Source organism: Muntiacus reevesi, chromosome 18 (genome assembly GCF_963930625.1).
Source record: "Muntiacus reevesi chromosome 18, mMunRee1.1, whole genome shotgun sequence".
NCBI lineage: Eukaryota > Metazoa > Chordata > Mammalia > Artiodactyla > Cervidae > Muntiacus > Muntiacus reevesi.
In genome coordinates, this window is record NC_089266.1 from 9466792 (window position 1) to 9490494 (window position 23703).

Consider the following 23703-nt stretch of genomic DNA (forward strand, 5'->3'; position numbering starts at 1 on the left):
ATGGCATCACAGAGCCCTAACTAGAAGAGGCAGAAGTCAGAGAGAACTGAGAAGATGCTACCTGCTAGCTTTGAAGATGGAAGGCGGCCAGCAGCCAAGGAACATGGGCAGTCTCTAAAAGGTGGAAGAGGCAAGGAAACGGACGCTCCTGTTAGGACCTCGAGAAAGGAACACAGCCCAGTAAACACCTTGATTTTAGCTTAGTGAGATCAAATTTGGACTTCTGACCTCCAGAACTGTAAGATAATAAGTTTATGTTGTTTGTGCCAATCTGTTACAGCCACCACAGGAAAGAAATACACCCTGCTTCCATTCACCCTTTCTGGGCACGAATTCATGCCATGCCTGGTAGCAAAGCAATCACTGTGTTAAAAGCAACCAGACCAACAGCTTCCTGCCTCGAGCGGTGGGTAGAACACCAGGAGAGGGCACGAAGAAAGCCTGGATTAAACAGCAAGAGATGGTACAGCAGCATGCAAAGCTGGAGAAGGCTTCTCCTAGGTGGGCAGAAAGAGAGAGGCCTAAGGGGGGGCGAAAAGTCCTTTGGGATCAATCCGTGGGTGTGTGGGGTTTTTTGTTTTGTTTTTTTCAGTCACAGAGAAAAAGCACACACTGCTTTTACTTGGAAGGTAACCGGGGGACATCTGATGGATACCCATCCCACGTGCTCTGGATTTCAGGCCACAAGTGTCGGCCTTTCCCCTGTCTGCCACTGTGGGTCATAAACCCACCTATTGCGGTCAGCGGTTCCTCAATGACTTACTCGTAAATAAACAGAAGAGTAACAAGGTGCTTCACCTTTCACATTTTAACATACTCCACAACAAAGCTTGCTTCCTCAGAGCTTAAGAAACAAACATCGCCTGTGTCACTTAGTCAAGAAAGCGGATTCGCTTCCACTAAGCCACACAAGCATTTCAAACTGCTGTCTGTACTCTGCTTACCAAACCACAAAACTTCACCACTTGTTCTATCTGCCATTCTTTCATCTCTCGGGAATAAAACGTTAAATAAATTAACTAAGGCATTCCACATAGCCTTCTGCCACCCTGACAATCTGAAGCCATTTGACGGACGAATACCCTGCAGATGGCCAACAGTTCCCAGGTGAGGTCAGCAGTAGGCTTTGGAAACGGGTAGTTCTGTCAAGTTTTCGCTGTCGGTGTGGCGTGAGGGCTGTGCCGCGTCTCTAGGCACAGATGAGAAGGCAAACTTGGGTTTCTCGGCGCCCCTCGGGCTCGACCCGCAAACGTTGGGGGCCGGGCAGCCCCGTTTTCGCGGAGAGGCGGTCAGCCTCGGACCCTCGGGTGGCCGGCGGCCGGAGGTCCCGGCCCCGACGGCACCCTCAGGTGGCAGCCTGTCCACTCGGGGTTCGCTGCCCGTGTTTTCCCATTCTCGTTTCAGAACAAAGACATGGACCGGGGCACATAACTTGCCAGCACGGAAGGGGCTGGAAACTACGGAGAACGCCCGGGGGAACTTGAGCGTTCGCGGGGGGCTCCCCCGCGGGGCTGCGGGAGAGGCCGGGCCTGCGCGGGACAGCGACCCGAGACCCCCGCCGGAGACCCCGGCCCCGAGACCCTCCTGTCCTCGCGAACCCCGCCCTAAACCCTGGCCTTGAGACAGACGCTCACTCCGGAGGACTTCCGCCCCGGAGACTCAGGCCCCAAGACCCCGGTCTCACGACTCCGGCCCCAGAGACCCGAGTCCGGCGGCCCCCAGCGCCGGCCCCCGAGACCCCGGCACCCCGACGTCGGCCCCTCAAGGCCCCTCAGCCGTTAACACTCCGGGCCCCAGGTGCCCGCTGCCCTGAGGAGGCCCCCGCCCCACCCGGCCGCCCTCGGCTGCGTCCGGCACCTTAGTCCCCGGGAAACGCGAGTCGCCTGAGGCGCGGCCAAGGCGCCGGGCCGGTGAAGGGAGGAAGTAAGGGAGGGGGCGTCCGCCGGCCGGGCCGAGGGCCGTACTGACCGTAGCTGTCGTCCTCGTCCATGGTGCCGGCGCAGACTCCGCGCCTGGGCTCGCCGCTCGCCCCAGGTCCCGCAGCTCCCGGCCCCGCTTGCCCCGCGCGTCTCAGAGCCCCGCCCCCGGCCCCGAGCCCGCCGCCCGCCGCCCGCCCCTCGGCTCCCGCGGGGCGCCCCGCCCGGCGCCTGCGTGCGCGCGCGCGCGCGCACACGCACACACACACACACACACAGCTCAGCACGCGGCCGCGTCCCGGCCCTCGCCTGCGCACGCGCGCCCGCCCAGACCCCGCCCCCGGACCCGCGGCCCCGCCCCGTCGCCCGCGCGCGCACCCCAGGGGCTGCGTCCTCTACCCTGCCCAGGCCTGCGTACGCGCGCCCGCCGAGGCCCCGCCCCTCCGGCTGGCCCCAGGCGCCGAGGCCCCGCCTCTGACCACGCCCCAACCCGAGGCCCCGCCTCGGCCGCCTCCGGGGGCCCAGCAGGTTTCGGATTTCCGAAGGGTGGCGCAGGCCTGGGAAACAGACCGGCGGCCGGCCGCCCACAAAGGTGCCAAGGTCGTGTCTGGCCACTCAAGGGCAGGGTGGTCCTCGCTGACGTTAGTTTCGCAGGTCCGGCCAGTCCTTGGCCGAAGACCAGAATATTTTGAGTTCATTATTTCTGCAGTCTGAACCTTAGCACCGTGAATGTCATGAGTTCACTGCCTTTCTATACTTCCTTTTCTTTGTCCTCTGAATTTACCCCGATCAAATTTCAAAGAGAGGCACCTCAGCCTCACAGCGTGTCAGGATTTTGGTGACCTTGATTCTTGCGACTCTTAAATTCATACGTTTCTAGGCTGTGCCTTGCATGTTTTATTTGCCTGCAACTGGGCCAACGGACCAATACCTACCCACTGGTTAAACTGAGCTGCCCTTTGAGGAGCCTGGGCAGTAGCTCTGCACCTGGAGGCGGGGACATCACCAATTTTTAACTTAGAAAAATAAAGGAAAATGCTGCTTTTCTAGTCGTTCCTGGATGGACATGCTCTTTGCTTGTTTTGGTGCTACACATAAAAATTGTAAATGTGTCATTTGGAAGGATCACACAGGGATGGTCCAGGACCCTCCTGGGGGGCATGACCCTGGACCCCCTAGCACAATGTACTGTACCGGGGGTGCTGCGGGAGAAGAGCTCAGCCCAAGGTCCTGGCAATGCCCCTGAAAGGTCAGGGAATATCTCTATCAAGGGGAGTTGTGACCGTCCTCAGCAGTCTTTCCTTACAGGCCGTTCCAAAACATGCCTCCCAAGAGACAACGAAGAAAAGTCCCATTCCTCTCATGGAAAAGGAATAAATGAATGAGGAAACTCTAGGTTTTGTTTCCACATCTGCTTCCTATTAGCCCTGTGATCTGGGCAAATACCTCAGCCCCCTGGACCTGTCTCACACTGGTGAAATGGAGCGTCTGCCTATAAAATTCAGGCTCCCGCCCAGTATTGATCTCTGATCTTTTGCTCTCTTCTACTTGACTTCAGCACAGCTGACAATGTCTTTGTTAGATGAGACGGATTCCAACATTATCAGTCTAAGGGATCCTAATCTTCACATTCCATCAGGGCGCAGCTCTGGCCACGCTTCTGGTGGCTAAGAAAATTGTGCATTCACAAAAATATCCCTGTTACTCCCTGAGCTTTGATGGTGAAGCTTGATGTCTCCCGTATGTCCAAGAAGATGGGCTTTATTTCCTTAGGCAAGGGTTTCTTTCCAATGGCTTCAGAAATCAGAAACTTCCCTCATAGAGATTATCAACCATAAAAGGTTGATTCTGGTGGACCTAGGAGTTTAATCTTCACTGATTTTACATAACTCTTGCTCGATGACCAAAAACTTGGGCAGAAAAGCAACTGAGGCCACAGGTTAATTCTCCCTGTGATCTGAACTCCCAAACTTTTGGATGGGAAGGGCATGAATGCTAATCACTTCGATTAGCCTGGTTTTGACTGTAAACAAATTCCCTTAACTTACATTGTTTCATTACAACAGTGTTTTCCAATGGCAGGTCCTGACTGAATGGTTGAAAAACCAATCTCCACTGAAGGAAGAGAAGATAGAATAAAAGAGTATCAGCGTCCACCTGGTACCATAAGGATAATGCTTGTTTTGGTTGTAAGTGAATGCACTGGGTAGGGATGTAAAATGTACTTGACAACATGTGCATGCTCAGCCGTGTCCAGCTCTTTGTAGCTCCGTGGACTGTAGCCACCAGGCTCCTTTGTCCATGGAATTTTCGAGGCAAGATACTGGAGCAGGTTGCCATTTCCTATTCCAGGCAATTTTCCCTGACCCAGCAATGGAACCCAGGTCTCTTGTATCTCTCGCATTGATAGACAGATTCTTTACCACTAGTGTCACCTGGGAATCCCTACTTAACCGCTGGTGACTGTCAAAGACCCTCTGTTAGCTCACGTTCCTGGCTCAGGGGCTGGGGGTGTCGGGGGGTTGGGGGGGTGTGTGGCATTGTTGAGCTGTTATCTCCATACTGCAGATTTGGGAACTGAGGCCCACAGAGGTCACAGTATAAAATGGGAGCCAGCAGGTCAGCTTCTCTTACTACTTCTGTCCTCAGCTCCAGGGGACCTCAGAGGGAGACCTCAGAGCGACAGCCTCAAAGGGAGGACAGAACAGAGATGCCAAGAGGGCCCAGCGTCTGGAATCCGTCTGCTGCTTCCCCTGACCCACGCCCTGCCCACATCAAGAACTTTGAAAATGGGCCGGGGCTCCCTGCAGGCCTGTCACTGTGGTCTGTTCTCCTTAGTGGGTTGATCCGCCTGACAACTTTTTTTAAGTTGACGCCTCCCTTCCTAAGTCCTTGCCTTACATAATAGTCTCAAAAGTTAGAATAATGAGGAACTTCATTGGCAGTCCAGTGGTTAGGACTCCAGACTTCCACTGCAGGGGGCGAGGGTTTGATCCCTGGTTAGGGAACTAAAATCCCATATGCTGTGCTGCATGGCCCAAAAAAAATTAGGATGAAGGAAGGCTTTTGAGCAGAGGTAACCCAAAATATATCTATTTTTTACCCCATGCTTAAACTGTGATGTTTTGAACTTTTTTAGAAACAATGTTCAAAAAGGGACAGGTTACTAGATACCGGTACTTTCATGCAAGGGAGCACCCACAGTTTTTTAAAAGACTGAAGCTGATTTCTGTGTTTACCAAAGTGAGCCAGTTTCCAAGCTGTGTGAAGTGGGAAAAGCTAGGACAGAACACGGGTGTATAATGTATTTCTATTCCTAGCAAAAATGCATCTACGTGTGATGTACATTTATACTGTACACTCAGCCATTCCACATATATTCAGGACTGGGGGACAATGCTGTGACAGGCATTGTTCAAAATACTGAGGACACAACGACAAAGGGAACAGCTGTAAAGCCACGCCCTCTCAGGGCTCCCAAACTAGTGGACAAGCACAGACCTTGGCTAACAGGACCCACGGGGGACTGGGGGCCACCCTGCCTCTGGGAGGAAAGTCAGTTGCCAGGGAAGCAGGAGTGGGAGACTCTTCATTACATACCCTTCCATACTCTTAGGGGTTGAATTGTGAGCCCAAAAAGGTATGTTAAAGCCCTAACCTCCAGCGCCTGTGAACTGTGATCTTATTTGGAAATGAGATCTTTGCAAATGTAACCAGGTTAAGGTGAGATCATAGGGTGGCCCAGATCCAATGACTGGTATCCCTCTAAGAAAGGGAGATTAGGACACAGACACACATAGAAAAGGCCATGTGAAGATGGAGAGGCCATTTGAGAGGCCAACGACTGGCTCACCAGAAGCTGGAAGAGGCAAAGAAGGGATAGTCAGAGAAAGTGTGGTCCTGCCAGCACTGATTTCAGACTTCCAGCCTCCAGACTGTGGGAGAAGAAATTTCTGTTGTTTTAAGACCTCCAGTCTGTGGGACTTCGTTGAGGTGGCCCTGGGAAACACACAGCTTTTAAATGATATACCATATATATGTATTACCTGTTTTTATTTATTTTTTATATTTTTAATTTATTTTTTATTGAAGCAGAATTGATTTACAATGTTGTATTTGTTTGGGGTATTATACAGCAAAGTGATTCCATTTTATATACATATATATTCCTTTTCATATTTTTTACCAGCATGGGTTATTATAGGATATTGAATATAGTTCCCTGTGCTACACAGTAGGGTCTTGTTTATCTATTTCACATATAGTAGTTAGTATCTATTAATTCCAAACTCTTAATTTATTCCTGACCCACCCCTTTTTTAACTGTACGTATGTCTGTGAGTCTGTTTCTGTTTTGTAAATGAGTTCATTTTTGTCATATTTTAAATTCCACATATAAGTGATATCATATTCTATTATCACCTATTTTAAATAAAACTTTTATAGAGTGGACTTAGATATAAGATACTATGGCAAGGGATTTTACTGTGACCTTTCTGTTCTTCCTCATGCCCATATTTTTTTATCTGGTTCCTTTTTCTAAAACAAATGATTCTATTTGTTCTCTCTCTCTCTCTCTCTTCTCCCATCAAGGTGAATAAGGCAGAGTTGCCTTGATGGCTCAGTGGTAAAGACTCCACCTTGCAATGCAGGAGACATGGGTTCGATCCCTGATCCAGGAAGATCCTCCATGCCGAAGGGCAACTAAGCCCATGTGCTGCAACTGTTGAGCTCTAGAGCTGGGGAACTGCAACTACTGAAGCCTGCATGCCCTAGAGAAGCCTGTGCACCACAACTAGAGAGTAGCCCTTACTTGCTGCAACTAGAGAAAAGCCCACGCAGCAACAAAACCCAGTACAGCCAAAAGTTTAAAAAATAAACAAATAAATAAAGGATGAGGCAGCAGGGGCCCAAGTGGGCGGTACAAGCTGGAGGTTCTCATGAAAAAAGGGAGGACAGTCGCCTCCCTCCATGAACACTGACACCCCTTCCACGTGCCAAAAGAACGACTCCTGCCACCACCACCCACCACCATGGGGTCAAGGAACACGGTCTGCTGAGGCCCAACAGACCACAGACCCAACAGAGCCACATCCTAAGCCCTCCCCTCCGTACAGAAGCACAGTTGGCTGCCTAATGAGCCACAGCTTGGAGCTCTGCCAAGGCCAGGGCCGGAGTTTGAGAGACAGCTACCTCGGATAACACCTGCTTCATAGGCGAGGAATGCGCTCAGCTGGGCCTGCCAGCCGTCACCCACCAACCACTCTGTGAACCCTTCCTTCTCCCTGAGACCAAGGTGGGAGGCCTGACTGAGGCTGGCCAGAGGCCCTGCTAGAAGCCAGCCTTGGACCTCTCCCCACCCAGGTTTAGACAGGGGTGTCCTTCGTAATACAAGGCAGGGCATGGCTGCCCCGGCCTAGGGAGAACCCTTGCCAGCTTCGCCAGCCTCCCCCAAACCCCCTAGCCTGCACTCGAGAGGGAGGTGGGGCTGGGGAAGGAAGTGTGGTTACAGAGAAGAGGAACTCAACTGCTTACACAGGCCGAGGCTGGGGCATTGTCTTGCTTTGAAAACCCTCAGATTTTATTTTGCTAAAGCTTGCAATTTCTTCTGTGTGTGAATGGCACTTGAAAATCTGTTTGTAATGGATCTTGATTGTATCCAGCTGTCACCAACTGTTCCCCTGCCGCCCGAAAGACAGCTGGCCACGTGCCACATAGTCCAGGCTCTCACTTCAAATAGAGGATCTAATGCTCTGGTTCCCGCCAGACCTGCCAAAATGTTTTCACTTGTGGGAAAAAAACAGGGGGGGGAATGGGGGGCAGGGGCTCAGAGGTGGCAGCGTCAGGAGGACTGGGCAAGGCCTCTGGGCCAAGGACATCAATGGAGGCAGGCTGGTTCCATTCTGAGCTGTGAATAGGGGCTTCCCTAGTAGTTCAGTTGGTAAAGAATCTGCCTGCAATACAGGAGACCCTGTTTCGATTCCTGGGTCGAGAAGATCCACTGGAGAAGGGATAGGCTACCCACTCCAGTATTCTTGGGCTTCCCTGGTGGCTCAGCTGGTAAAGAATCCCCCTGCAATGCAGGAGGCCTGGGTTCAACCCCTGGGTTGGGAAGATCCCCTGAAGAAGGGAAAGGCTACCCACTCCAGTATTCTGGCCTGGAGAATTCCATGGACTGTACAGTCTATGGGATTGCAAAGAGTTGGACACGACTGAATAACTTACTTTCAACAAGGGCACGGTTACCAACCACGCTCCTGTCTGATTCATCCCTTCCACCAAGACTTCTTGGGGGGTGGGGGGCGGCTGGAATTTGAGACCTGATAGTCAATGCCCACCGGTCTCTGCCAAGGGAAAGCATCTCACCAAGGCCGTGCAAAGCAGAAAACAGAGTAATACACCTAAGAAGGGAGAATGGAGTACATGAAACACGGATCATTTGTAATACCATAAGAGCAAAGAACCACATAAAGGTGCATTTTAGCAGAGCCCCCTGAGCAGCTCTGAGCGACTGGACTGAACCGAGGAGGGCAGGCAGAGCTGTGGGCTGTCTGGGCCACGAATGTGCCAGTAGGGTATCCACAAGCACCCTCTGGATATATTGATTAGACAATGGAGTATACTGATTGGAGTGGATTGATCCTGGCTCCCTCTAAGTATCCAGGGCTCACCAGATTCAACAGATTTAACACTTAAGGGACAGAAAAAGAAGAGCTCTTCAGGGAGAGGGGGATGAAATCAGTGTCAAATCCTGAAAAGAAGTCATGGCAAACGCTCATCAAATTTGGGAATTGGATCACTGAGTGGAGTGACGCAGGCAGAAGGCAGACTAAGAGGAGAATGAAGCAGAAGGCAAATCAAAGCTAAGTCGAGGAAGGGTGGCTGGGAGGGGACATGGAAACAAGGGGGCAATTTTAGGACGGCAGACACTTGAACATGTTCATGAGAGAAGGAAGGGGGAAGAGCAAGACACAAGAGGCAGCTAGGAGGTGAGGTCCCCAAGGGCTGGGAGAGATTGGTCTGGAGAGCACACTGAGGTCCCCAGAGGGTCCTAATGACCATTCCATGTAAGAACCGTTAGATCAGAACTGAGTGTGGTCCCCGCCCAGCAGTGGGGTCAGCATCCCTAGGGGCTTCCCTGGTGGCTCAGATGGTAAAGAATCTGCCTGTTGATGTAGGAGACCTGGGTTTGATCCCTGGGTTGGGAAGATCTGGAGAAGGGAATGGCAACCCACTCCAATATTCTTGCCAGGAAAATCCCATGGACAGAGGAGCCTGATGGACTAGGAGTCAGATACAACTGCGTGACTAACACTTTCACTTTTCAGGAACCTGTTAGAATCGCAAATTATCAGACCTCAGCCCAGGCCTGCTGAACCAGAATGTCAGGGGCTGAGGCCCAGCAACCTGTGTTCTCACGACCCCCTGGTGATTCTGACCCTCAAACCTGGAACTAGGACAGCAGCTCTCAACACTGGCTGCCCAGTAGGATCACTCAGGAAGGGTTCAAACGCCAATGCCCAAGCCTCACCCTCAGGAGTCTTGTTTCCAGCACATTCATTGTCAATTAAATTAGTTTTAAATAACTCTCCCAGCTGATTTTGCTGCTCGAGTGTTGGAACCACTGTGTTAGAAGGGGAATAGATCACAGCGGAGGGAAAGCAGCTGGTTTGTTTTGGTTTCCTCGTGTTTCGCTATTTTACTTTGGAGTGGGATGAAGATCATTTGCAAGAGTAAGGGGCACACAGGCAGTTGAGAGGGCACAAACATGCGATAACTGCAGACGGGATGGGAGAGCAGGGCCGCCTGAAGACAGAGCCTAACAGAGCATGGTCACCAGCTTCTGCAGCCAGATGGTCCTCCCCAACAGAACCAGTTGGTCCTGAGGGAGTGGGGAAGGAAGCAGGACGTGCCTGGGGCTCAACCAGCAGGGTCTGTGCAGCAGGGGCCCCTCCAGGCCTGTACATGCCTGCTAAGTTGTTTGAGTCGTGTCCATCTCTGTGCGACCCCGTGGACTGTAGTCTGCCAGGCTACTCTGTCCATGGGATTCTCCAGGCAGGAATACTGGAGTGGGTTGCCATGCCCTCCTCCAGGCGATCTTCCCAACCCAGGGATCAAACATGTGTGAGTATGGGTTAGAGGGAAGGAGCCGGTGCAGGTGACTAGCCACAAGGTCCCAAAGGCCAAGAAGGAATCACGTTGCTGAGCTCCCACCAGGTGTCACGTGACACATCCTCAGGCTGGCCCCCGGTAGGGCAAGAGGATTCCCAGAACCTCATTTCTCCCAGAATCTCATTTCACCCAGGTCCTGTCTACACCGAGGCTGTCCATGCTACCAAGACTGGGCAGGATTCACACCCTGGCCTTTCCCACTCCATCACACCAGTCAGCCTTTCACTGCTCACTCCTGACTCCTGAGGTTAGGCCACGCCTCTAATGGATGCTCGCCTAGTTCCCTAGGTGTTCAGACAACTGCGCTTTTTTCTTAGTCGGGAGACGCCAAGCTCCGTGGTCACATCCTTCTCGTACCTGTGGTTCTCCCCATTTCCTGTTCTGATAGCATGCTAACATCGCAGGCTTGTCTGTATCACGGCCCCACGTGATACAGGGTACCTCTGGTACAACTGTGCCCTACCCCTCTGCTTCCCAAGCCGGAGGTCTTCCCCCAGCCCTGAACTTTCCACCATATTTGTTACCTCTGCTCTCGATTCCAAGTACCCAGGTGGCCCCACCTGTCTAGTTACTGCCATGTCATAGTTCCAGACAGGAGCACTTCTTGACCGGCCTGTTGGACTGGTCATCCTCGCCCATCCTCTCCATCCCCACCCCCTGGCCCGCACACGCCAGTCGTCTGCCTCGGGTGTATAGAGTGAATCAGACCTTGTATTCTCTTGCTGAAAATACCCCAGGCACTCACCAGAGCCTGAAAGACACACAAAGGCTGGAGGGACGAGGTTCCTGCTGAAGGTATCAAATGAGAAATACCCTGGGCTTTCGCTTTGTCACCGGACCGTGTCAGTCAAGGGAACCTGGCTGGCCAGAGACTGCTCACAGGCCAACAATCCGTTCACAGCCTCCCCTCGTCTCTGAGGCCACATCTGGTAGAGCTGGGCCTCCTCCTGGTTCCCACTGGAGTCGGCAGCTCTGAGCTTGAGACCACAGGCTGACAGGGGAAACTTGGCCGTGTTTGTCTTCCACGCGCCCAGAACCACAACATGCATAGAGCTCTGGTCTTGCTCGTAAGACCCCTGCGCCGGATTTGTGGTGCATCAACTCCAGCCACCATCCAGTCTGTGATGTGCAACCTTTGGACACAAGCTCGGCTGGCCGGACAGGCCTGTGAGCTGTACTCGGTCACCCCAAACTCTCGCCCACCTGCCGAGCACCTACTCTGGTTTGGGTCCGGTTGATGCCTCGCTTCACCTTACTTTGCTGTCATTTTGAGCCATCTGGCCATACCCCCACGGTGACCAGGGTTGAGACAGTCCTGTGTCTGAGGGCACCCCTGAAGGAAGGGGTGAAGAGCTGTGGGGCTTGGGTACCAAAACCCACCCACCAGAAACCTGCCCTGGACTGTCACCCACTCACTGGTGCTGCTCTTGCTGCCTGTAACCTCCCAATCATGGGGGGCTCTGCAGGGCCCCGTGCCCTTCTGGGCCTTGCCCCAACTTCCAGGACACGTGTGATCAGCCAGACCCTGACCTTCCTGCTCGCTAGGCTCAGCCTGACCAGACCAGCAATGTTCAAGTGGGCCACTGAATTCCAGTCCATGCAGGAACCAAGCCTTCCTTACCAGGGCCTTCAGCGTGTGGCTGAGGCAGTAGCCGGGCACGTCCACTCAGGCCAAGGCTGAAGGCGACCTGACTGTATCATTGTGCCCGAGCCAGGCTGGGAGCAGCAGCAGTGTCCCCAGACTGGAAGCCTGCATCGCCCTTGACAGCTATCAGAAAAACTCAGTTTGGTAAAACCTATGATGTCTCCCTCATCTTTACCTGCAGAAATCCAAACATTCGGTTACAAAAATTTTCAAACAACAGACTTCTGTGGAATGATACTGTTTCCATGTTTCAATCTGATGCTCATTGAAAATCATCAACAAAGCTCAGGGAGCCACTTCAAAGGATCCCTGCCTTCTTAAATTCAGGTAAGTGTATGTATAACATTAAGACATTCAGATAAACCTCTTTATTCCTAATGAAGACCTGCTCTAAGCTCTCTCCCACAGACTGCCCAAAGTGCCTGGCTCCCACTCATGGACGGGTGACAGAAAGCACCCAGGGCTGACGTCGTGTGTGAACGGGGCCAGCGGACTGAAGTAGGTGGGGGGTGGGGGGACCTTTTAAAAGCCAGAGGGAAAAGACACAGGCAGGTCTCACAAAAACTCAATATTTTATTGCACTGAGATCTTGGCAACATCTGTGCCCCCTCGGTCCCTGGCCATGAGCTGCGGGCTCATTGCACACACGGGGCCTTGGTGTAACCAGGGCAGAGAGGCAGGGAGTGAGAGGACTGGGCCCACCAGGAGAGGTGCCCCCTTCACAAACACAAAGTTAAATTAAACCCATGTTCTCAGTCAACAAGTGTCCCCCTAAAAGCTTCAGTTCTTTACCTTGCTGTGTACACAGCCAGGATCTGGGCTCACACTCGGGGCCGCTCCTTTCCCTCAGTGTGGAGGACTCGCCTACCTAACAGTGATAAACGCTGTGGAGTCAGACCAATGCCCATCACTGCCTGGGAGAAAACGGGTGATGTGTTTTCCTCAGAAAAAGGCGTTGTAATTATATAGTGGAGAAAGGAGAGACTGATTTGGAGAATAGAGAGAGAAAGAAAAGGAGATAAATTCTGTGCGAGCAGACAACAGAATTTTTCTTTTTCCAACCAACAAAACATAACAAGAATACGGTCGGGGAAACAGTTCACCCAGGAATGAATGTTGACATCTTCAGATGGGGAGAAGAAAATCCTTCCTGCCCATGGAGGCACCTGCCTTCCCTCCTGAGATGACAAAGTCACAAGGCACCGGGGCGGGCAAAGTCACAGGGCACCGGGGCAGGCCGCTCAGTTCTGAGCAGGCGTGGCTGACATGCGGGAGTCAGGCCTCCAGAAAAGGGCTCCCTGGCCAGTCCAGGCAGAGCTTGGTTCCCATCTGCTGGGGCCAGAGCAACCCCAGCTCAGGCCACGGGGTATTATCCTCCCCACCTTTTAAGAGAGAAATACAAAACCAGGAAAAACAAAAACCACCACCCACATGAAAAAATTAATGTATCTCTCCGTATAAAAAATGTTTTAACGCTTTTTCGACGCCACCTAGGTCCCCCAGGTCCCAGAACAAAGGGCAAAGCTTGCTGAGGAAGAAAGCAGGGGTTGGACGAGTGCACTGAGGCTCAGGCCCAGGAGACCCCTTGGAGGGCAGGACCAGGCCAGACATTGAGCCACGCCCACAGGAAGTGATCCCAAGAGGACATGTGCTGAGGGATAATCTTCAGACTTAACTTCTGTACCTTCTACCACTGGGACACTGGTCTTTTTTCTGGACAATATCAGCTCACTGAGGATTTCCCGTATTTATTAAATTACAACTTCGCAGGCACAGCTTGAACAGGATAAAAAAAAAAGGGATAGTGATCGTCTCCAGTTACACAATCATCTTCAATTCAAAAGCACTCACAAAATTGAGCAAACAAAGCCAGTATTTGCATATTAGGGAAAGGAGACATATTGCTAATGGAAGTCACAGGCCTGGTCAAAAATAAACGTTTTATATCAAGTAGTAAAATAAAAGGAGGAATCTACCCCAAGAACACCACCTCGGTAAGGACCCCGGGGTTACTGCAGCTGCAAGGGCTGGGGGCAGGAGCGGGGAGGTCCAGCAAAGCCACCTCGGAACAGTAGCAGCCTGAGCAGGAGATGTGTTGTCGCATCTTTTTGGCCCCCACCCCGCCCCACCTCGGCCGTCCGCTCTCCAGAGGGAGTCTTCTTCTTGAGATGGAGAGACGCACTGCCCTCCGCCCAACTCCAAAAGAAGAGAGAGGCTGCAGCGTGGGGCCAGCCTAGGGCTCTGACTTTCTGAGGGTGGACTGGTAAGGCATACCGAGCCCCCACAGGAGGAAGTGGGAGCCGCACGGTCCACGGAGAAGGGCAACTGGCCGCACGCTGTCACCTCTGGAGCTCGAGGTCACCCCGGAAGGCTCGGCCACGTCCTCCCCACTCTCCCCCGCGGGCCCAGGCTGGACACTGCTGGCCAGCATCACAGGGCGCTCGGCCCCACCCCGCTTCCCATCGCTGTGCTGCCCCTGCTCCCTGCGTCACCACGCGGTCTGTCACAGTGCACGTCGTGTTCACCTGGGCAGAAGCCCAGGGCCTCTGTGGGCCGTCCCCCCACTCAGAGGCCAGCGAGTCCACAGCAAGTGGCTCTTCCGTCCAGACAGACCGTCTGCAGGGAGGGATGCTGTGTCTCTGGAGGCTGTGGGGGCAGAGAACATGGTTCCTAATGGAGAGAGGAGACCCTGAGGGTCCCACCATCATCCCTGAAGTGTGCGTCCAACACAGGCCACGACATGTGACTAAGAGGGAGCCCAGAGACAGAGCACGCATACCACACCCCATACCGTACACCCCGCCCCAGACACACACACGCACACAAACTGACCTATCTTGACAGCAGCACTTTCAGCGGCGATAGCTCAGACTGGAAGCCTTAGCTGGATGAGTTACAGACCAAAAATTCCATCTACTCTGAAGTTTCTGGAAGGCGTTGAAGTTTCTCTTCTTCTCTCTCTTGAACTTTTTCACTTTCTTCTCCTATGTCAAGAATCAGTGTCACAATTCCCACAAAGGCCTCCCCCAGGTCCTGGTGGCTCCTTCCGATCACTTACTGCATGCCAGCTCAAGTCTCAACATGTGAAATAAACAGATTTGTCCTCCACGTGACCCTCAGGAGGTGTCCCCACGACCCCGACTTCATTGATGGCAGAGCACGAGCAACTGGGGGACGGAGACCCTGCAGCCGGCCACGTGGCTCCCAGGCCGCCAGGCTCCAGCCTCACCCTCGGCCACTTCAAACCGCCCCGAAAACCCAAGTCCCCCCTGCCAGGTCCACCACGTGTCACACCTTCCCTCGGTCGAACTCTTCGTCCCAGTCGTCAATGACCGTGGCCGTGCGGGCCAGCCTGCTGTCCTGGATGGCGTCCTGACTGACGGCCGACACCTCGCCCTCCCACGTCAAAACTGCAAGGCAGACACGTGCGTCAGGACCTGGGTGGGCTCCCAGCTGCCCTGGCGATTTACTTCCAGGATGCAGTTTACATACGAGGGTCTACTCCCAGGGATTCACCATTTTTGAGTACCACCTTCTGGTGAGAATGGACCCAGAGAAGGAAAAGAAGAGGGGTGGCGAGGCCTCTGGTTTGCAGGACAGTCAATGACTCTGTCACGTGAGCAAACACTGTTAACTCTCTCTACCACCAATCCTCAAAATTTCGTTTTTATAAACCCCTGCTCTCATTTGAGAGACAAAGACCTTGTGTTTTTTCTCCAAGTCCGAATTACAAAAATAATGTTCTAAATAACGTACAGTACACAAGCCGGATGAGCCTTTCTGTCCACAGCCATCCCCACCCTGAGGCACACACGCCTTCTCCTTGCTCCCAGACCCCAGGGGGAAGCTGTTCCGGATCCTTCCACAGACTAAACCCAACTGCAGGGTCCTTGACCTGCACGCAATGGCTGTGGAGGCCAGAGAAGGTATAACTGACGTTCACATTCCTTTTCCTGTCTTCAGAACCAAGCAATCTCTGTGCACAAGGCTCAACATAGAAGGCCCGCTTCAGGCCTCTATCTCCTACATAACCTAATTGCAGGAAAATAGAAGTCAGGTCGCAAAACAGTACCTCTTCTCCCATAAGCTTTATCAAATGAATATTTTAGCAATTCTTGGACCACATCGGATTCTCTCTCTCTGTCCCAGGATGCAAGTGGAGCCGGTCCCAGCCCTGTAATCAGAGGAACATTTACATACATTTAAATCACCGAGAAAATGATCACACGCTTTTTATTTACAATAGCACTGCAACACTTACTAATCACAAATTACTGAGAATGTGTAAAAGCAAGCTCTTTCTGCCTGCCTGTGGCAAGCGAGTTAACGATTTCTCTTCCTCGCCTGGAGAGAACCAGCAGAAACATGGAGCAGAGGGAACTGGAGGGACGAGGCATCTCTCTCCACCGCCACCACCGCCACCGCGGCTTGGTGGGGCAGCTCCTGTCTGCCAGCCCTGTCCTCAGAGAGCCTGGCCAGCAAGCAAGGACATCTGCACAGACAGTACTGACTGCCCCTCATCAAGGCTCTAGAGACGACATCTGAGCTGGCCCTGGCCTCCGCCCTGCCCCCCAACCACCTCCAACCGCCAGAATGGACTCGCCCTCCTAAACACGAGCCTCACCTCTTCTCTCCGGGCCGCCAACTGGGCAGTGACCTTGTGTCCTTAAGGCTCAGTGCTCTGAGCAGGACAGTGTCCACTCTCCACCCTCAGCCTGCTCCCACCAGCCCCACTGGCTGCTCCTCAGCACAGCTCGGGCCCGGTGGTCACGCAGAGCCACGGACAGCCGTAGCTCTAGCCGACTCTCGGCCACCAAGGCCCGTCCCCACTTTGGGACTGTGAGCGGGCACACGGCACTGGGTCTTCCTGCAGCCCCAGCACCCCAGCTCGGCCAGCGGGCTCACAGACGATACCGTGGTCTGGTGACAGCCACTCTCTGCAGCCCTCTCTCCAGTGATGCTCCGGCCGCCTGCCGCAGCCACTCCTCACTGCCTAGCAGTTAGTGCTTTGCCGTGTAATTATCAAAACTCCATGTTCATTCATGGCTGCGTTTCTCTGGAGTCCAATACAAACTCCAGGTCAATCCCCAGGGGCCAGTGTACCCCCAAAGAACTAACACAACAGCGGATCCCCTGAGATCTGGGCCCCTTCCGGAGGAGCTGAGGACCTTCTCCTCCCTCGTGTAACAGACACACTCCACCAGGAGAGCCCAGAGTCCCGCCAGCCAGAAAAGAGAGAAACAAAACACAAACGAGCTGCCTGGCGGGGCCGCAGCCTGGGCAGACCCACAGCACCTCCAAAGCAAGCAGCTGCGTGATGGTCAGGCAGGCTCACAACCGACAGAGGCAGAGGGAAGTGAGCTTCTGAACTCAACGCTCCAGGTTCAAGTGGCAAAGGACAACACCAGGCTGGGCGGCCGAGGAGTCACTGCAGTGGGGAGGTTCAGAGGGAACAGCCCTGAACCAGAAGAAACGCTGGGCTCACAGAATGTGCAGACATTCACGTGTGTCCTGCCTGCTCCTGCGGGGTAGATCCGGCTGAAGGATCAACCAGGTGAGGAGGCCAGCGGGCAGACGGCTCCCCCCAGGGCGGAGGGCTCCCCAGTGAACCGCACCTGCCTCTGGACACACACGGCAGGCTGGCTCCCACCCTCAGCGCCCCCTCCCCGCCCCGTGCACACCTGTGGGGCCCCCGGGAGCCTGGCCATTCACGGCTGGCAGGGGCGTGCTCCCAGGAACAGCGGGGCCCCTCTGGCCCTCAGGCTCCTTCTCTTCTACTTCTTGTCGTGGCTCTTGCTTCTTTTTCTTCTTTTTCTTCTTCCTCAGTGATGTTGCAACGGTCTCTGGCTGGACGACGTCCGAGGGTGCACTGCTCCTGGGAAGTCAGAGCGGACAGTCGGCTCCGAGCAAACAGAAGCCCAGACACCTCGAGAACTCTGCTGGTGTGTGCCGGGCCCTGGAGAAGAGCTCCAGGAGATACCACCCGAACTCGACTAGGACAGTGCGCCAGCGACCCACGGCCGCAGCCCAGGAAAGCACATGAGTGCGCTTTTAATCCTCACCGAGGCAAGTCCTACAAACTGGACAACAGGAGCCCAGCCCAGCCCAGCCCAGCCCGGGTCACGTGACCTACCAGCACACAGCGTACTGGCCAGATTTGGGACATGCCTCCACTCGCCAAACCCCGGGACAACACAGTCACACCCCAGAGGTCCGGGCGCCTGTATCTCCAGACAGACCCACCCGGAGCAGACTGCGTGTGAGTGAGTGGAGGTGCAGGGCCGCCTGGCTCCTCGCTCTCACCCGTGCCAAGATGGGTCTCCAGGGAGGCAGTCTCCTCCGTCACAGCTCTCCAGTCCCTTTCTCCTCCTCTTCCTGCTGCTCACGTAGGGGCCGTCGGTCATGCATCCCACGGGCCAGCCATTCTCCAGGCGCTGGCTGCTCCCTGGCTGGTGTCTGCCCTCTTCCTCCGTTCTGTCCACCAATGGCTCCGCCCGGCCCTCTTTCCTGTGTTCGGGGCTCCAGGGCGGCCCCGGTGTCCGCTCGTCCCGTAGTGGGGTGGCGTCCACGTCCCCCGTGTGCTTCCTCTTCCTCTTCCTCCTCTTCCCGGGCGGGGCCACCACGGCCATGCAGGGCTCTGAGACAGAGCCCCCTTCCATGCGAGTCTTCTTCCTCTTCTTACCAAGGCTCTGGGGGGGCTCGCTGGCCTCTGGCAGCTGGTACGGGGGGGCCCGGAAGGCCCCATTGACCTGAGGCAGGGGTGCAGAGGCAGGCGAGCAGCTCTGTGGGTCTGATGTCCCGAGAGGTTGGGGGCTGCTGGACAGTGATGGGGGACGGGGGTCGAAGGGGGGCTTCAGATGGCTGGAGGGTCTGGGAGCAGGTGAGACAGCCCTGTAGGGAGAGGCGGGCAGTGAGGACAGGCCAAGTTCTCCCACCCTGCCCTCCCTCAGCCCCATCCCTCTCAGGTAAGGATTTTCAGTGATTTTCCCTGGTAAACCTCAGATACGTACATGTTTCAGAGCAGTTAGAAAACATAGGCTAACAAGCAAATTCAAACCTCAAGATCAAAGTTCATAAAAATCACTACATATCTTGGTTTCTTGTCACCAGGTAATCCAAAGTACTTTCACAAACTCCAGTGTTTTAAACTTTCAATACCAATGTGTTCAGAGGAAAGCTCCACCAAGCAATAAACGTCCAGCCTCCACGAGCATCACGTGTCTGAGCACAGGCAGTTAAGTCTTACAAGAAAGGCAGATATAAGCCTACCTGTCTTTTGCTATTACGTTCCTAGGATTTTCCTCTGAAACTTGGGGTTTATGAAGATCAGGGAGACAGACTTTCCAGCCAGCTATACAGCAAGATGAGCAAGGGGCAGGACTGGACAGGCGAGAAACTCTTGGGTCTCCTTCCTGTCAAATGTGTGTGTTGCTAACTTGTGTCTCTGTGTGTGTTGAGTCACTAAGTCACGTCCGGCTCTTCTGCGATCCCATGGACTGTAGCCCGCCAGATTCCTGTGTCCATGGGATTTCCCAGGCTGGCATACTGGAGTAGACTGCCATTTCCTTCTCCAGGGTATCTCCCTGACCCAGGGATTGAACCCAGGTCCCCTACTGGCAGGCAGATTCTTTACTACTGAGCCATTTGGGAAACCCTTCTGTCAACTATGCAACCATGGAAAAGTCAACTTTCCACCCTAAGTCACAATTTTTCTCATCTGTGAATGACAATAATGCCCACTTCTAAGAGTTATTAATTAAACAGAACTGTCTCATCGTTGTCTAAATCAGAACAAACCCTGATGGCCACACAAATTGTATTACTATAACATGTTACTCTGCCTGTTTTAGAATTTAAAAAAAAAAAGGTATGTCAAAGAAACACAGAACAAAATAACAAATGTATGTTGTGAACGTTTAGGGACCTACCAAGTGCAAAACCCCTGTGCCAGCAGTGAGAGTAGGAGGGGGCTGGGGGAAGGGAATAGCGGGCTCCCGAGCGCAGGGCCTTGAATGAGGGGGGCAGGGAGGGCACAATGGCGCCATGTAAATGCTGAACCCGTCCAAACCACCTTGTGGCTTTGCCTTGTCTTCCCTCCTTCTTTCCTCCCTCCCTCCCCAGCTGTCAAAGGCAGAGCCTCACTTCTCAGAGAGCCATTTATCAGTAACTCTGGGCCTTCTGCCCTCAACACCTGAAGGGACTCAAGCGTTCCTGTGCAGAGTGGGCCGGGAGGCGACAGCACACGCCTCCAGAGGGGCACCTACCCGGATGCTGGAAAGCCCCACGGAGCCACAGCCCCTGCAGCGGCCCCCAGAGCCCACTGGGACGCCCTGAGGGCCAGGGTGACAGACCCCACCTTGCCCTAAGATAAGCCCCAGAGCGCTGCCAGGAGACACAACCTGAACACAGGACTCTGAGCTCACACGGCGCCTGTCCAAACACCCACCACCCCCGCAACCCCGGCCTTCCACTTTGGGGTCCTGTCTTGGTGCTGGGGATCCCCAGAGAGATCAGTTCAAACACATACATCACCAAGTGCACGTGGCAGGCGGAAGGGAGATGAAGACAGAGTCAAAAAAAGCCAGGACCGCAGAGACCAAGCTGCCTGTGCCAGCGGAAGCCCCTTGGGCAGGACAGAGGAGACGCCGGGCAGACCTCTGCGCCGGCCCCACGGGGAGGAGCGGCTGCCCTGCTTACCGCATTGCACTGACAGGCCAGGTGGTGGCGGCGACGGGGTGAGTGGGTTTCCGGGGGTAGGTGAGGTCGGAGGATGGAGAGAGGGCAGGTGGACGGAGGTCATTGCCGGTTGCCCTCCGCAGGGTGCTGGCCTGCAGTTATTGACATAAATAAAAACTTGGTGGTCTAAAAAAGGTTGCCGTGAGTGAGGAGGAAAATAAAAATAAAATTAAAAAAAAAAGAAAAAAGAGCCCAGAAGGGAGAATGAGAGGACAGAAGGAGAACAAAAAAAGGGAGTGTGAGGGGTAGGGGGGGAATGATAGAAGAAGAATCAGAAGTGTTTTTGGTTAGAAACAAAAAGGAAAAACGGAAGGAAGTTTAAACAGAAACTTCAGTAGGACAATTACATCTCAGCGCGTCAAGCTGCACATAGAGGTGCCGGCCAGCCTGTGTGCCCCTGTGCTCAGAGCTCCTGGCTGGGGCCCATCCCCGAGGCTCCCTTAGGACGTCTGTCCACAGAAATGGAGGCCCATCGGCCCCCAGCCTCATCTGATCACACTGCTGATGCCCCCGCCCGCGGCAGGACAGCTCCTGCGTCCCCCCAACACTGCGGGACGCCCTCAGCCGCTGTCTCACCGCCCTCCCCAAAGCTAAAAGCAACCCCACTTCCTGGCTCCTACCAACACCCTTCGGGGTCGAGCCGCCCACACACCCACCTTCTTGGCAGAGAGGGCCAGCTTTTTGGCCGGAGGAGGAGACATGGTGTTGGCCGGCTCTGGGCTGGCGCCGCTTGGGACGGGGCACTTGGCTTTCTCCGGCTCGGGGTCCTGTAGGGCCGGCAGCACCTTGGCAGGGCCGGCAGTAGCGGAGTGGGTTCCCTGAGAATCTCCGAGGGGGGCGGCTCCACTCCGGGGGGCCTGTGGGGGCCTGCTGGTGGGGTGTTCAGGGCTGGAGCTCCCCCCCTTAGGGGTGGGGCCCTCGTCACCCGCCTGGAGCCCAAGCCCACTGGGGGTCCCTGTAGGTGGGGCCCGGGGTGAGGTAGACACAGCGGCCCGGCCATCCCAGGAGCCTGGCCTGCGACCCTCGCTCCTGTTGCCGCCCGGCACGCTGGCGCTGGGCGGAGGGGAGAAGTGCTGCAGGGAGGCCGGTTTCTTGACTTTCTTTCCAGGCTCATCCAGAATGGCTGGCGCGTGGGTGGGTGTTTTGGAGAGTTTGGGGGAAGGGGACCCCAGCAGGGGCTTGGGAAGAGGATATCCATTAGGAGACTTCAGACCCGACACGGAGCCGTTCCTGGCAATGGGCACCCCAAGTTCTTCGGGGGTCTGTGGCTTCTTCATCGCCGCAGGGTCTGGTCTCTAAGAGAGGAGCAAAGCAGAGGATGTGGTCAAAGCCAGAGGGAGCGGGGACGGCCCCCACAAGGAGGCAGCAGACGGGAGCTTTGGAGGAGCCACTCCAAATAAATTATTGACACGGGCACACGATACAGACATCACTACTTCTTTTCAGCAATTCCTGAGTTCTGCACAAATGGGTGTGCATCTCTATAGTCATCTTGACTATGAAAGCGGTACGTTTTCATCAAGCTTTGAGAAATACAAAAATAGTATAAAGGGAAAAAATTTACCAAGTTCCATCACCTAAACATAACCCGACTGATAAGCTAGTGGCCTTCCCTGGGGGTTCTCTGCTGACACGGGCGCCTCAGCTCCAATCATGTGCCGTATCACGTGCATGCTCAGGCCCTCAGCAAAGGTCTGTAATGTTTGACTAGCAGACAGTGCACCATGTAAGACCTTAGGAACCAGACTGGCTCCAGGTAGCCTTGAAGTGACCAGCTGGGGGCTAAGTGCCCCATCCTTCTCCACAGCACCATCACACCCGGGTCTATACCACCCACACCCTGAAACGCTCCTCGAGGCCTGCACCGGGGCCACTCACCGTGACGGGTCACCTCCCCCTCCTAACAGGTCAAGGTCCTACGCTTAGTAACTACTTGTCAGTGAATAATCAAAAAACTGAATCTTCTCCTGTACTTAGTACTCCATACTCATTTTTTTAAGAAATAGAATGACTAGACTATTAATATTTTCATAAATTAGGATGCATATTGCCACACTGAATTTACCATCCTCTTACCAGCAATGAGGTATTCCCAAAATGTTTGCTAAATTGATACTACTTTGAATCATTAAGCACCCATATCCTTTGCACAGGCCACAGAGGGACTTGAAGTCACTTGGATCATTATTTCTTTATTAATCTTCCTCCTAAAGGGAATACACCTTCCCACTGTGCTACACAACCTGTTCAATCGTTGAGCGTTTAAGTATCTGGGACCATACAATGCTATTTAAAGTAAAATGACTTCTGGGCAACTGCCATGTATTTGGAAAGTTGCTTTTATAATGAAAACACACACTGTCAGTGGAGTGGCCTTGCTAACCCAGCCTAACCCAGGGTTACCCATGCTCACCCTCAGGCACCCCTGTGCTCCTTGCTTGTCCTCTGAGCTATGACTGAGGCTTCTGGCTTTCCTGCTCTGGTCAGAGTGACCATCACCCTTGCAACTGGGTCACAGCTCATCACTGCTGTGTCAATTCCAATGCTTCCATTTCAGTTTCTATTTTCTTGAACATTGGCAGGGAAACAGATTTTCGTAAAAGACTAAAAACCCTGCAGGCTGTGGAGACCATTGACAGTCTGGGTTTGGATTTATCTTCAGACTGGGATCACAGAAGCAGTCAACAGAGACGGCTGTTCTAGTTTTGAATTACGAATTATGTTGCAATAAAGGAAATTGCTACTTATCTTGGTAATAAAACTGAGCTAACTTTTTCTTAGTAGGAAATTTCCAATACATACAAAAAAAACTTTAAGGGATATTCCTTAATCATTAACACTTTACCACATTAAGTTTCCGGCTCTCTCTCCTTCCATATATATATCAACATACACATGTGTATATACATATATATTTTTCTAACCACTTGAGTAAATTTTAAACAAAAGACATCCTTTTTCCTCCATAAACACCAAGTATCCCTCGGAAGAAAGGAAGGACGTTCTCTTAACACAACCGTAGTATAACTATGAAAATCAGGAAATTAACCCTGGTACAAACTACTCACATTTTCAGTATTAAAGTGTGGGGATAAAGTATTTTTTCCCAGGTGCTTAAGGTGTGTTTGGGGGACCTGTCATTGCACTTGTGTAAGGCAGCTGGGAGCTACGTCTTGATCTGCTGAGTTGCATTTTCTATCCACTGTTCCCTCTTCCTCACCAGCATCGGCCCCG

At 53.5% G+C, this 23703-nt stretch overlaps 2 protein-coding genes across 4 annotated transcripts in view; both read right to left on the reverse strand.

Moving 5' to 3' along the window:
- The window catches only part of CYTH1 (cytohesin 1), a 75495-nt gene extending 73402 nt beyond the window's left edge, over nucleotides 1-2093 (reverse strand). Inside the window, exon 1 of the mRNA XM_065908637.1 lies at nucleotides 1969-2093. Coding sequence (XP_065764709.1) covers nucleotides 1969-1990 — 22 coding nt within the window. The 5' untranslated portion in view covers nucleotides 1991-2093. The remainder of the gene's footprint in view (nucleotides 1-1968) is intronic.
- Nucleotides 2094-13465: 11372 nt separating this feature from the next.
- Nucleotides 13466-23703, reverse strand: part of USP36 (ubiquitin specific peptidase 36) — a 31721-nt gene continuing 21483 nt past the window's right edge. For all 3 annotated transcript variants that reach the window (XM_065909024.1, XM_065909025.1, XM_065909026.1), the window contains 8 exons: nucleotides 21126-21764; nucleotides 20431-20561; nucleotides 18037-18624; nucleotides 17415-17608; nucleotides 15806-15907; nucleotides 15028-15143; nucleotides 14566-14717; nucleotides 13466-14379 (listed from right to left, as the gene is read on the reverse strand). In XM_065909024.1, coding sequence (XP_065765096.1) covers nucleotides 14586-14717; nucleotides 15028-15143; nucleotides 15806-15907; nucleotides 17415-17608; nucleotides 18037-18624; nucleotides 20431-20561; nucleotides 21126-21764 — 1902 coding nt within the window. In that variant the 3' untranslated portion in view covers nucleotides 13466-14379; nucleotides 14566-14585. The remainder of the gene's footprint in view (nucleotides 14380-14565; nucleotides 14718-15027; nucleotides 15144-15805; nucleotides 15908-17414; nucleotides 17609-18036; nucleotides 18625-20430; nucleotides 20562-21125; nucleotides 21765-23703) is intronic.